The sequence below is a fragment of the Carassius carassius genome, chromosome 27 (assembly GCF_963082965.1).
Source record: "Carassius carassius chromosome 27, fCarCar2.1, whole genome shotgun sequence".
Taxonomy (NCBI): domain Eukaryota; kingdom Metazoa; phylum Chordata; class Actinopteri; order Cypriniformes; family Cyprinidae; genus Carassius; species Carassius carassius.
Genome location: NC_081781.1, coordinates 20,490,286 through 20,504,776, shown reverse-complemented (window position 1 = coordinate 20,504,776; position 14,491 = coordinate 20,490,286). Strand labels below are relative to the sequence as shown.

The window sequence follows — 14,491 nt, the reverse complement described above, 5'->3', positions numbered from 1 at the left end:
TCTTGCAAGAAAACCATAGTTTGACTGTCATAAACCTGTGGTATTACTAGCATACTTGTCATGATTTAAAAAATGTTACACATACTGTACAAAAATGACACACCATATACATCTGCCATATTCAATTTCAGCATTTATTCACCGTGTAACAACATAATCTATGTACCCTACAAACTAGGGTATATGACAATAAAACAGAGCATGAAAATGTAAATTCATAATATTTAAACATTTTAATTTACATATTTAAAGCTGCAGTACGTAACTTTTATCTTGTGTCCACATTAGGAAAAGCACATCTCACTTTTTCTGCAAAATAAAAAAGGAACGTGAATAATATACGTGAATAAATAACACGTGGGGAACAACATCTCTTAACAGGTATTTAACATTTCAAATCATATTTAATTTCAGATAAACCATTCATGTATTAATGAAGATTAATGAGAAATATAAATAGTATTATAAATATTCAATATACATGATGATGCATGTATATATGGAATATTATATATAAAATTACATATAAACACAATAATAAATGTTTTCTGGTAGCAGAGCTATTTTGTTAATAACAAAATCTGTAAAAAGCATCGTCATTCTGTTGTCATTAATTCCCCAACTTAAATATGAATTTGACCTTACTTGTCTAACGCTTTATCAAAAGTTTGCTTTGTTTTACATTCTGAAGTCCTATTCATTTGCACAAATACAAGTCAGGGAATGATCACCCCCTGCTGGCCTGACTAAAACTAGCTCCAGCAGTAAACTACATATTCACAAATTTTCTCCCACTAGTGTACTGACCAGTCTCTGGCTTGCTTAGCTTTAGTGAGGAACCAGACTCTGCTTACTGTAACAACTGCGTTTGCAGCCTGCGCCTTAATAAAGCTGCTCTAAGAGAGAGGTAGTGCATTCTGACAAGCTCAATGTGGCCACCAAGATACGCTACCAGCTTAAACAATGAGGTCAATTTCATGATTTAGGTGGGAAATTAATGACAGAAGAATGTAAGGAGGCCAGTCTACTGCCATATGTGAACGGCGCTCCTATTTACAGGTCCCGCTCTAACACTTTATCAGAAGGTTTCTTTTTTTGACATTCGGAAGTCTGATTAAGGCCCTGTCCCAAATGGCACTGTACTTTCATGACGTAATGACACTTTGACTGATGGTTGAAATTCTGTTGCGTACCTCGCCTCTGTACGTGCTCGAAAGAAGTGCGGATTGAGGGCGCATAACGGCCGCAAAGGGTGTGCTTGGCAGCACCCTTCTGAATGCTAAAATGATAAATGGGACACCTTACGGTCTCATGAACTTAACGGACACGTGCACGTGGTGGCCATTGCAAGTCTGTAAGACCGCAAGTGCACATGAAGTGGGAATCAGAGGTGAGTATAAGCCATTGCTGGAGACTCAGAGACAAGTATAGGAGATCACTGGAGTCTTAGAGGTGAGTATAAGTCATTGTTATAGACTCAGAGGTGAGTATAGGACATTGCTTGGGTCTCAGAGGTGAGTATAGGACATCGCTCGGGTCTCAGAGGTGAGTATAGGAGATTGCTGGAGTCTCCGAGGTGAGTATAGGACATCGCTCGGGTCTCAGAGGTGAGTATAGGACATCGCTCGGGTCTCAGAGGTGAGTATAGGACATCGCTTGGGTCTCAGAGGTGAGTATAGGACATCGCTCGGGTCTCAGAGGTGAGTATAGGAGATTGCTGGAGTCTCAGAGGTGAGTATAGGACATCGCTGGAGGCTCAGACGTGAGTATAGGACATCGCTGGAGGCTCAGAGGTGAGTATAGGAGATCGCTGGGGTCTCAGAGACTCAGAGGTTAGTATAGGAGAACGCTGGAGACTCAGAGGTGAGCCGAGGAGATTGCTGGAGGTTCAAAGGTGAGTATAAGTCATTGCTGGAGACTCAGAGGTGCGTATAGGACATCGCTGGGGCCTTAGAGACTCAGAGGTTAGTATAGGAGATCGCTGGAGATTCAGAAGTGAGTATAGGAGATCGATGGAGTCTCAGAGGTGAGTATAGGACTTGGACAGTAAAGAAAATCGTTGGAGACTAGAGTATAGGTGAGTATAGGACTTGGAGAGTAAGGAAAATCCCTGGGGTCTTAGAGACTCAGAGGTGAGTATAGGAGATCGCTGGAGACTCAGAGGTGAGCATAGGATATCGCTGGAGTCTCAGAGGTGAGTATAGGAGATCGCTGGAGTCTCAGAGGGGAGTATAGAAGATTACTGGGGAATCAAAGGTGAGTATAGGAGATCGCCGGAGGCTTAGAGGTGAGTATAGAAGATTACTGGGGAATCAAAGGTGAGTATAGGACATCGCTGGAGGCTCAGAGGAGAGTATAAGTCATTGCTGGAGACTCAGAGGTGAGTATAGGAGATTGCTGGGGTCTCAGAGACTCAGAGGTGAGTATAGGAGATTGCTGGGGTCTCAGAGACTCAGAGGTGAGTATAGGAGATTGCTGGGGTCTCAGAGACTCAGAGGTTAGTATAGGAGAACGCTGGAGTCTCAGAGGGGAGTATAGAAGATTACTGGGGAATCAAAGGTGAGTATAGGAGATCGCCGGAGGCTTAGAGGTGAGTATAGAAGATTACTGGGGAATCAAAGGTGAGTATAGGACATCGCTGGAGGCTCAGAGGAGAGTATAAGTCATTGCTGGAGACTCAGAGGTGAGTATAGGACTTGGAGAGTAAAGAAAATCGCTGGGGTCTTAGAGACTCAGAGGTGAGTATAGGAGATTGCTGGGGTCTCAGAGACTCAGAGGTGAGTATAGGAGATTGCTGGGGTCTCAGAGACTCAGAGGTTAGTATAGGAGAACGCTGGAGTCTCAGAGGGGAGTATAGAAGATTACTGGGGAATCAAAGGTGAGTATAGGAGATCGCCGGAGGCTTAGAGGTGAGTATAGAAGATTACTGGGGAATCAAAGGTGAGTATAGGACATCGCTGGAGGCTCAGAGGAGAGTATAAGTCATTGCTGGAGACTCAGAGGTGAGTATAGGACTTGGAGAGTAAAGAAAATCGCTGGGGTCTTAGAGACTCAGAGGTGAGTATAGGAGATTGCTGGGGTCTCAGAGACTCAGAGGTTAGTATAGGAGAACGCTGGAGACTCAGAGGTGAGCCAAGGAGATTCCTGCAGGCTTAGAGGTGAGTATAAGTCATTGCTGGAGACTCAGAGGTGAGTATAGGACATCGCTGGGGTCTGAGAGACTCAGAGGTTAGTATAAGAGACTTGGAATGAAACAGGTAAGAATTTGATGACGGTAAAAACCGACAGACCTGTACTGCATTAGTGAAAAGTCGTTCTAGCGATTAATGCTGAGAAAAGACTTGACTGAACTAGTAAGGGCACATCCTCACTTAGGATGCTTCCTAATAAAAATTGGTGCATATTTTAAGCACAAACGCCCAGTAGTCACCTTTTTCTGTCGAAAATTACATATACATTTGTGTCATATTGCGGTCTCATATAGCAGTGTATTTTAGTCTAGAATTCAGTGAAGCATTTGGCAGTAGCGTCCTCCTGCCAGTGAGTGGCGCTGTGACAAACATACTCCTCCCGCTCTCTCTCTCTCTCTTTCTCTCTCTCTCTCTCTCTCTCTCTCTCTCTCTCTCTCTCTCTCTCTCTCTCTCTCTCTCTCTCTCTCTCTCTCTCTCTCTCTCTCTCTCTCTCTCTCTCTCTCTCTCTCTCTCTCTCTCTCTCTCTCTCTCTCTCTCTCTCTCTCTCTCTCTCTCTCTCTCTCTCACACTCACACACTCACACACAACCGCCGCAAACATGGAAGACGAGCTGACGGATGTTGTTGACATCGAGGGAGATGAATGTGATGAAAGAGTCGGGTAGGAGATTATTCTTTAATTTCCCGCTGTCTGGGAAATATTATGCACTTCTGCTTTGATTCATTTGAGTTCATGGATGAGCAGAAGTGAGACAGAAGTAATAGAAAAAACGACCGACATGATTCATAGCAATATTTGAACCGAGTTTGATATAACTGTGCAGCTTCAGTTAATTGCTAACAAGATATTAAAGATTTTAAAGAAAATAATGTAAACTAACATGTGGAACGTTATATTCCTTTCGTACTATTTTGTTGACGATGTAAATCCAGTAATTTTCGCACGGATGGTGGAAACGGTTTACATAATGTTATGTTTGTTTACATAAAGTTTATAATAAAGAGTAAATAATGCATAGCTGCTTGCAACTAACTCTAAATCAAAGCCCTATTAAGTGCATGTCGTTAATTAATATTACTCAGTAACGTTACTTAAATATACAGTTACACTTGTAACAAGGTCACTGTAAAATAAACCGAAAAATCACTAACTCAGGGATTACAAATGTAGATATGTTACATTATCAGAAGTGCATCCAAGCACAGCAGCCCCACATGTAGAATAACACACATCTTTTAAAGAATCAAACAAAATCTGTAATCAAGTACTCCATAGTTGTCTTTTGTAAATTAATTGCTGTAAATACTTATATATTTATATATATATATATATATATATATATATATATATATATATATATATAATTAATATCTTCATTTTTTGTCTGCTCTCTTAAAAGGGACCTGAACAGTGCTGAGATTCTCCAGGATCAGTATTTACAGTCTGCTTGGAAGACAAACAGCAGTATACTGGTAAAGTACAATGGATTTTAAGGGTTAGCTCATCCTTAAATGATAACTGACACTATGTGTAAAGATTAGGGGTGTCCCCGACTAAGGATTTTCATAGTTGAATCAGAATTTTCGAATCTTGCCGATATTTGACTGATAGTCGAATCATATGTTTTTGGGATGGGGCAAAATACATTATTAAGAGTCAAGTCAACATTCGACAGTCATAATTACATTAACACACAGGAGAAATGTGTTTCACGGGTGCCATTTGTGGTAAATAATGTTTTTGAATACAAGATAGTTAACAATAAACGTCAGTAAAACCCCAAGAATCCACAAATCTTTTTACAATAGTGTGCTAATTTTAATGTTGTATAACTATATGACAGTAGTTATTAATGTTCTGCATCTGTTTAGAGCTGTGCGCGCTGAAGATGACCAGTAGAATGAGGCAGCAGGTTGTTAATAAATGGGATTTAACTATTTAATTATTAATCTCATAGAATACGCTTCATTATTTATAAAGCATAGCGCTAATATTACGACTTATACGCTACCAGCAACTAAACTCTATTTTATTATAATAGTGTTCTCATTATAATTGTTATGTATATTACAGTCCCAGACTCCCTCCCAGTCATAGTCATTAATATTCTGCATTGTTGTTTGTCCTTTTCAGATTCTTATTTACAGCATTATTTTAATGGGCTGTATATGAACCTATTGGAAGAAAACCAGTAGTTCTATGTGAAATCAGATGTTTGAGCACCCCAATATAGCCAAAATGGCGTGATCATACCACCAGGTCAATATTCAACTGTGAGATTGGTAGTCCAATCAGGCTCCTCCTATCGAATCTTCGACTGTTCGGGGTCACCCCTAGTAAAGATACTCTGAAAATGGATATAACATGTTGTTGTTATTGTGTGTGTTCAGCCGTGGACGCTGGACAGCTCCATCAGCGATGAGAACAGAGAGGCCATCGAGAGCATGCTGCTGGAGGAACAGTATCCTTCACTCTTCTCACGTCACACTGATCAATTCTTATTTTCTTCATGTTTAGTTTTCACATCCCATAATGCACAATGGATGTGATCATTCATTAACAGCATTGTTTTTCTTAAAACAAAAGGTATTATTTTGCCAGTAAAAAAGCACCAAAGGTGGCATGGACCAATGAAAAGACTAAAGTAAAAAAGTGAGCTTCCTTCTTTTATTCCTTTATGTTCATGAATATGTAACATGTACACCTACATAACTGTTCAAAAGCTTGATGTATGTAAGATCTTTTTAAATACTATCAATCCAGCAAGAACAAACAAAGATGATAATGAAGAATTTAACATTGCTACAGATGTTTTCTTTGTTAAAATTCAGCTTTGCTGGTCACAGGAATAATTTACAAAATAATATACATTAAAATTGAAAAATATTATTTTATTTCTAATTATACTACACAATATGTCTGTTTTGCATCAAATAGTTTTAGTGAACATAAGAGGCTTCTTTAAAAAAATTAATTAATAATTACCAAATCTTACAGGCCCCAAACTTTTCAATGTTTGTGTATGTATATATATATATATATATATATATATATATATATATATATATATATATATATATATATATGTATGTATATGTATAGTAATTAATTCAGAACATCTTTGTAGGGCATTGGTGAAGAGTTCTGGAGCTCAGACTCGTTGGGTTGAAGAGGAGAAAGATCTCTTTGAGAAAGGACTGGTATGTTTTCTGAACACATAGAAAACAGTGCTCTCTCTCTCTCACTTATGGAATTAAATTGTATTTTATTTCTTTTTTTATATGGTTTCTAGGCTCAGTTTGGCCGCAGGTGGACAAAGATCGCCAGACTAATCGGCACTAGGACAGTTCTGCAGGTGAAGAGCTATGCTAGGCAGTACTTCAAAAATAAGGTATGAATTTAGCCCATTTCCACATCACCATACGCTTTTGGTACAGATGTTTGTAGTGCTTAAATTAATTAATATATAAAGGAATAATTATAAATAAAGACATCCAAGGAGGTATTTTTTTAACCAAAATAAATATTTATTGTAGTATGTTTGTTTTTTATTTAATTTTTAAATAAATAATATATCTTCATTAGATCTTAAAAATATATTGCCACCCCTTCATTTGTTCATAATTTTGGGGGTCACTAATGAACAGTTGACTACATGAACTAATTTTTCATGTAATGATATTTTTGATCGTAATTATAATATATATTTTAAAATACTTATTGTGGGTCTACCATTATTGCCTTCCTGTCACATGACAATAAAATGACTTCCTTCACGTTGGTTGTACCATTGTGACTTGACTGATTTGACTGAATTTGACAAAAACCATCAATTCGTTTCAGTAATAAATAATATGTTACATAGTAAAAAAAGGAATAGTACTAATAAAAAATTACAATAGCATTCTTAAGTTTGGGGTTGGTAATTATTATTATTTTTTTAATAATGTTTTTGGATGAAATCTCTTCTGCTCACCGAATTTGCCTTTATTTAATAAAAATACAGAACAAATACAATAATATTGTGAAAAAGTATTACAATTTAAACCGTTTCCTGTTTCAATATATTTCAAAATGTCTGCGATGAGAAGATTTTTAGCATCTGTCATTACAGACTTCAGTCACATGATTCTTCAGAAATCACTCTTATATGCTAATTTTCTGCTCAAAAAAAAAAAAAGATTATTATCAATGTTATATTATATTATTTTTTGACAACTACTTTCTTTATAAAATAAAATCTGCCTGACCCGATACTATTGAGCAGTATAGCAGTTTAATAATATTTCCTGTTTTTCAACAAGCCTGATCAAAAATATCAATATGAATTCATTCACAAATATAAAACATGTTGATACCTCATGTAGAAAATCAATGTATTCTTAATATTTTTTTGAACATTGTATTAAAATAAAATGAGCTTCTTTCAGTAAGCATCCTTTTATCAGTGGTACAAGTAGTAATCTTTTCCCCCGTGTCTGAACTTTAGTGTAAAACAGACACACCTGCCAAAGTGCCCTCCTCTAATGTGACTTCAGACACCATGATGGTCTCCTCGATCCAGCCTCACGTCTCAGCCCTGACCAATGCTGTGCGCATCGAGCAACTCTCTGATGATGAAGATGTTGACATCACTGATGACTTCAGTGACGATGGGCTTCAGTCAGAAATCCAGCCAGAGCCCCCAGACTCCCCAGAGTGCAACCACAAACAACAGCTCAGTCCACTGCCACCTCTATCAGACGTACTGTCAGAATCAGGAAGCACAGCTGAAGACGGACCCACTGATCCAGGCACAAATGGAAACGCTGCCATTATTTCTCATATTGGGATTGATTCGGAACCCGAGGAGGAAAGTGGGACATGCTTCTCTAAATCAGGCAGCCCAGGCAAACACAGCCTGTCTGAGGAGGAGAGCATTGAAAGAGCAGGTACACCACTAGCACTTCATTTAATCTCTGTAACTGTTACAGACCATTACGTGTTAATGTAATCTTGTGCTCCAGAGAAGACTGGATCATGTGGAAGTCCTGAGGAAGAGGTGGAGGAAGACCAGGAGCAGGAGGAGGAGCTCAGAGCTCCTGATCAGGAGGTTGTACTGGACCTAAACACGATCACAGAGGAGGAGAAGCAAGCCATCCCTGAATTCTTCGAGGGGCGTCCATCAAAAACACCAGAGAGATATCTAAAAATCCGCAATTACATCCTGGACCAGTGGTGAGATGTTGTTCTGTGCACTTCTGAGGAACGTTTTCAAGTAATAGTCATAGTACATATACTGAAAATAGTGTTTAAAAAAAAAAAAGAAAAATAATTTTCATATTTTTAAAACAACATAATATGGTTTAAATATGAATGTAAAAATATCATTTTTACACTTTTTAATTCTCTCATGTCTCTTCAGGGGAAGAAGTAAACCCAAGTACCTTAACAAGACATCAGTGCGTCCAGGCTTGAAGAATTGTGGGGATGTCAACTGCATCGGTCGGATACACACCTACCTGGAGCTCATCGGAGCTATTAACTTCAACTGTGGTAATGCTTATTGCTCAGTCAGTTTTATGAACTCCGTTTTCATGAGTACAGTTTCCCTCCCTAAACTCTCTTTCTTTCTCCCCTCCTCTGCAGATCAGGCGATCTATAACCGTCCACAGCTGGTTGATCGATCTCGGCTAAAAGAAAACAAAGACAGTCTGGAGGTGTATCATCTCGCCCAGAGACTGCAGTCTATGGTGCACACTGTTACTGTTCTCATCATCATTATCTGTGGATGTTTATCCATTACAACTGTTTTCATTTATCTGCTCATTTAATGATTCTTCTAATGTATTTGGTGTGTGTGTGTGTGTTTGCAGCGCACAAGGAAGCGGCGCATTCGGGACATGTGGGGGAATTGGTGTGATGTTAAAGATCTAGAGGGTCAGACGTATGAGGTATTGAATCAAAATCTGCAGTTCTTCTTAGAACTGAAATATAATCTACAGAGAACTACTCCAGGAGCTGACCTGATACATTTTTTTTAAATGCTATAGTAATATATGTATTTTCAATGCTTTTTCTATTTAACAAAATACTTTTTGTTTGTCCTTTCTCATCATTGAGCCCTGATTTGTTTTTGGATTTTTGTCATCCAGCATCTGAGCGCAGAGGAGCTGGCCATCAGAAGAGAGGAAATGAAGAAGAAAGGGCCAAAGCCATCTAAACTCCCCAAACAGAGAGGGTATACAAACGCTCACTAACAAAACTGAAACCTTTAACATCTAGATCTTAACATCATTAATAGCTTATTGTTTGTTTAACATCACCATCTTGAATTAATTGCATGACTTTGTCCTCTGCAGCTCTCTGTTTGATCCATTCCAGCTCATTCCATGCAAAGCTTTTGGAGAGGAAACAGAGGTAATTATTATTCTTTTTTAATAACGTCTTTGATCAGTATTTTACTGCATAAAAATGTGAAAAAAGTACAATGAATTCTATATATATATATATATATATATATATATATATATATATATATATATATATATATAAAAACATGATTAATCATGCCCCCTCACCTTTAAGACTGGAATACAGATTTTCAAACAAGAGCCATCATACACACTTGATGACTTTGTAAGTGTTTGCTGATAAAAACTGGGCATCATCAGATGGCTGGCTATGACTAAAGGCAACTAGTGTTGACGTCTCTAGATTAAAAATCTGGGTAAAAGTCATGTAGTGTGGTCCAGTCGTCATGTAAATCCCAGAATTAGGAATTTTCCTCTCATTGAAACAATTCAAGCATGAAGTGGCCACCTAAATGCTTGGTTCTAGTGTAATTCCTCTTCATAATTTGTGTTCATCAGGGTTATTATAGTTAACTAAAACAAAAAAAAACAAAAAAAATGTAGTTGACAATGTATTTAAACTTATTTAAATTTCACATTTTCATTTAGTTTCATTTGATGTAGAGATGGGACGTTTGACGTTCTGAGGCTCTGAAGTTTGTTTTACTCCATTGAAGCAGACTGGTTTGAAAGTTGTGTATCAAACCTCCATGATCATGTGACCGATGACGTTTGAAGCTTCAGGCGTCACAATAAACACCTGAAGCGAGGCGACTGATTCGAATCTTTGGCGCGTTGTAAGGAGACGTGAAATGCTTGGTGTTTCCTCCCTGCTTCATTGTAACATAATAACACTTTCATGTGTGGACAATGATTCTCAGAATGAAGGCACAGGTGCCATTGCTTAGTATTGCTTTTGTGTTGAAACTGGAATCAACAAGATGTGTGAATCATTTGAAAGTGGCTGCTATAATTGCAGCCGACCACTAGATGTCACTGGTAGTGTCTTTGAGGCTTTGAAGCTTTTTTCAGTACAATCAGGAAAAGCCTCAAAAGCTTAATAAGGCTTTATCTGCGTTATCTCTAATTTGATGAACTAAAAAACTAAAACATTTTATATATATATATATATATATATATATATATATATATACAACTAAATTCCTAAAACTTAAATTATCTTTCAAATGAAAATGGAAAAAGCTAAACTAATTCAAAATATAGTATCTCAGTCATAACTAGGGTGACCATATGTGCCATTTTTACAGGTCACATCTTCAATAATGCCTAAAATATCCAGGTTTTGTCTGTTTGCATTTACATCCACAAGAGCGCCACCTTGTGCTTCCGTATCGCTCTCGTGGTTCTTTGATGTCATACAATGATCGATCTACACAGTGCTGCTTTAAGCCAAATGAACACACTAATATGTACACATATTTGCATCACTTCTCTGTAGAACCCACCTTCTAAATCATGCACAGTGCTTGCATGTTATTGGTCAAATGACTTTTTGATCATTACCTTGAACGAAAAACGAAACCAAAACCTGAAAATTTTAGGCAATATAGAATTCCGTTGAATTCTGTTGCGTCTCGTTTCAGGAACCATACAAAGTGATTGTTTTGGCTGAGGCTCTTGTTGTCATGGATATAGTAAGTATGACAAAGTGTTGGTTTCCACATTTGCATTTTCATTCATTCCTCAGTATTATGTTGTACTAATAACTGAATCATTTCTCAGCATGCTCATGTATCCATGGGAGAGGTGATTGGCCTTTTAGGAGGAACATATGAAGAGGAAGAGAAGGTGTTAAAGGTCAGTTAATTCATTGATTCATTCAACTGAGTCTGGTTTTTTCAATCAGTTTAGGAACACTGTGACATAAATGCCTGTTGAGTTGTTTGTAATGTTTTCTGATATTTGTGCAGATCTGTGCAGCAGAGCCATGTAACAGCTTGAGCACAGGTCTGCAGTGTGAGATGGACCCTGTCTCTCAGACTCAGGCCTCGGAGCTGCTCGGGGTCAAAGGTCACAGTGTGGTGGGATGGTACCACTCTCATCCAGCCTTCGACCCCAACCCCTCCCTCAGAGACATTGACACTCAGGCTAAATACCAGGTAACGCATCACTGTATTATATTGTATATTGTCCTTGGTTAGGTGTCACATCCTCTCTATCTGTTTTTATGGCAGAGTTATTTCTCTCGAGGAGGTGCGCCGTTCATCGGGATGATTGTCAGCCCGTATAACTCAAGTAACCCGTCTCCCCTGTCTCAGACCACCTGTCTGCTGGTCCAGGAGGAGACCGGACCCTCTGGACCTCAGAGTATGTCACAGCAGCACCTAGTGTAAATAATAAAACAGGCCCAGCAACAGCTACAGCTGAACTTGAATCAATTTGTGGTTTGTGTTTCAGGGTTTCCATACCGATTTAACATCCAGTATTCACCTGAGCTTCCTGACTGGTCAGAAGTGATGAGAAGAGCAGAATGGGTGGTGTTCAAGTACAGGATGTCTCACGGGTGAGCTGTGTGTTTTTGATTGTAAGAGGGAATCAAGAATACATGAACATATTACAAAGTTACAAAACACTGCACATTATTCACATTTCCATTTACTAGCCTACAGCCTATTTACTAGTTTTACTTACTATTTCCATTTACTAGCCTATTACATTATAGTAATATTAAATAAACAATACTTATTATTCAGAATGTTTGAATGTAGAGTATTTCTAACATTGTTTATTAGTATTTGTATTAGTACCATATTTTTTGGACTATAAGTCGCACCTAAGTATAAGTTGCATCAGTCCAAAAATACGTCATGATGAGAACATTTTTTATATAAGTCGCACTGGAGTGTAAGTCGCAGGACCAGCCAAACTATGAAAAAAAGTTCGACTTATAGTCCGGAAAATATGGTAATTATTTGACATTATTTTCAGCCTTAATAAAGCTTGCTACTATTTAGAGAAATAAAAGACAGTAAAGTAAAGACTTTATAATGTAATAAATTATTTCTATTTCAAGTAAATGCTGTTCTTTTCAACTTTTTATTAATGAAATAATCCTAAAAAAGTATAACACAAATATTTTGCAACTTTTTTTTTAACATTGGAAATAGTAAATCATCATCCTGATCAGCATATTAGAATGATTTCTCAGGGATCATTTGACACTGAAGTCATGATCACAGGAAGAATAGATTGTATTTAAAAATATATTCAAATTCTGAAGTGAAAATTTTAAATCATAATATTTCTCTAACTTTTATGCTTAAAAAATGCATTATTCATTTTTACAATGAAGAAAATTGACCATGTTAAAAACATCATCCATCAGTGCTGTGCTATTTCTATAAATATTTGGTAATATTTCTTTCCTCTGTCAGGAGTGTACCAATGGACAGGCTCTTCCGCAGACACTCTTCTCTAACTTGCCTGGAAAAGGTAATACGTCTCATCTAGACTTCACATGCAGGATATGCAAAAAAATGAATTATAATGGTTCACCGTGAATTTATTTGCATTTATAAGACATGTTAGTCGAATGAGTTCTGCTAAATAATTACGTTTATAAAATGATTCATTTTTTTCATTATAATTAACTATTATTTGTTTCATCTGTGTGTAGATGCTTACATCAATCCGGAAGACTTTGGAGCAGGTCTCAGAGATTGACATAGAGACTTTCCTGGCACAGATAGAAACCTTGTTTAATACACATTTCGTCCCTGAGACCGTCTCTTCCTCCTCTCATCTTCATGAAACAGTAACACAGCCTCAGTTACTATCATTCGTCTCCTCTGAGCTAATCAACAGCAGCCATGCCACGGATGAGATGTGTGTTACGGAGTCTGACAGCCCAGATGAACTGTACACTACAAGACCTGTCAGCCATGTTAAAAGCTGTGAAGATATCAGCCCTGTGTAAATACTGCTACTGCATAGGACATATGTATCATTCATACATTGTACAAAATTGTGTAACATTGCACTCATGTAGATTTTAATTATATACGATTAATGATATAGTTTTCATAAAACTCGAGTTTAACCCCCCCCCCCCCCCCCCAAAAAGTAATACTTAATACGCGTTGTACACTATAGTTTGATGACATTTTTAAATTCAGTTTGATCGCAGTGTTCAAGAAAGTATTTGTTATCGTTTATAAATAAACGTATTCTGAAATAGATTCACTGAAATTGGAGTAACACAATTTGAGTAAAAACGTAATGTTAACTAAGCCGTCCTTTTTACTGTAAAATTTCGATCATGTTAGCATTGAATAATAACAATTGCAAATAAACACAGATATACAATTTTGGTTTTTACACAAGATGTTGTCAAAATCTGAACAGACACAATGAAGTGTAGAATGAACGAAGCCACGTATAATTGCGTATTCTCCACTGAAAGCGAGTAAAAAGATTGGAAGGTTTAATAAAAGTTACTGTATAGTTAAAATATGTGAATTTTTGTGACCGCCGGTAATTGAAGAGCGGAACCATGGTGAAGTGTTGCCAGTGGCAGGGGTCAGTGTTTTAACTGTAGCAGTGAAGTACATGGGGGAGAGTTTCAAGGGCATCTTTACAGTGAAGAACTTCTCAAAACAGACAAACTTTTAAAATAACTAATGTCTGTAATTAAGGAGTTGTAGCAATAAAATTATAGCAGCGGTGAAAGTTTTAGTGATCAGGTTAAAGTACCACTCGATCATCACACTTGCTATCCACCTTTTTCCTGAGGTAAAAATGGGCGCCGCCATTTGTAAATTCTATGGGTCTAGCTTCCGGTCTCATTTGCGTCCAGCTATTTTTATCTGTACAAAAGATTTTGTTTTGCTGCTTGATATGCGTGATTTTTTTCCCCCAAACCAGTTGAGCGCAAACCACGCCCCCCTACGCGAAAACCCCACCCCGCAGCCATGACTCACGTCTCTAGGTCGATTTCATTGGTCAACT

The 14,491-nt window shown here is 37.7% G+C and overlaps 1 protein-coding gene across 1 annotated transcript; it reads left to right on the top strand.

Annotated features, from left to right (window-relative positions):
- The first annotated feature begins 3,699 nt into the window (after window positions 1-3,699).
- Window positions 3,700-13,540, top strand: mysm1 (Myb-like, SWIRM and MPN domains 1). The gene is made up of 20 exons (XM_059513094.1): window positions 3,700-3,851; window positions 4,591-4,663; window positions 5,582-5,652; window positions 5,778-5,843; window positions 6,319-6,391; window positions 6,484-6,582; window positions 7,681-8,122; window positions 8,198-8,408; window positions 8,596-8,726; window positions 8,820-8,923; window positions 9,047-9,124; window positions 9,326-9,411; window positions 9,533-9,590; window positions 11,128-11,178; window positions 11,267-11,341; window positions 11,455-11,643; window positions 11,719-11,851; window positions 11,942-12,047; window positions 12,919-12,976; window positions 13,161-13,540. Exons 1-20 carry the CDS (start codon window positions 3,790-3,792, stop codon window positions 13,458-13,460), a joined length of 2,466 nt encoding a protein of 821 aa, XP_059369077.1. The 5' UTR covers window positions 3,700-3,789; the 3' UTR covers window positions 13,461-13,540.
- Window positions 13,541-14,491: the final 951 nt, after the last annotated feature.

Bases quoted from the DNA above. Each gene is read 5' to 3' on its own strand.
- mysm1 (XM_059513094.1), top strand. From the start codon at position 3,790: ATGGAAGACGAGCTGACGGATGTTGTTGACATCGAGGGAGATGAATGT. The intron at 8,409-8,595 runs GTGAGATGTTGT...ATGTCTCTTCAG, and splicing joins AATTACATCCTGGACCAGTG to GGGAAGAAGTAAACCCAAGT. The intron at 8,924-9,046 runs GTGCACACTGTT...GTGTGTTTGCAG, and splicing joins CCCAGAGACTGCAGTCTATG to CGCACAAGGAAGCGGCGCAT.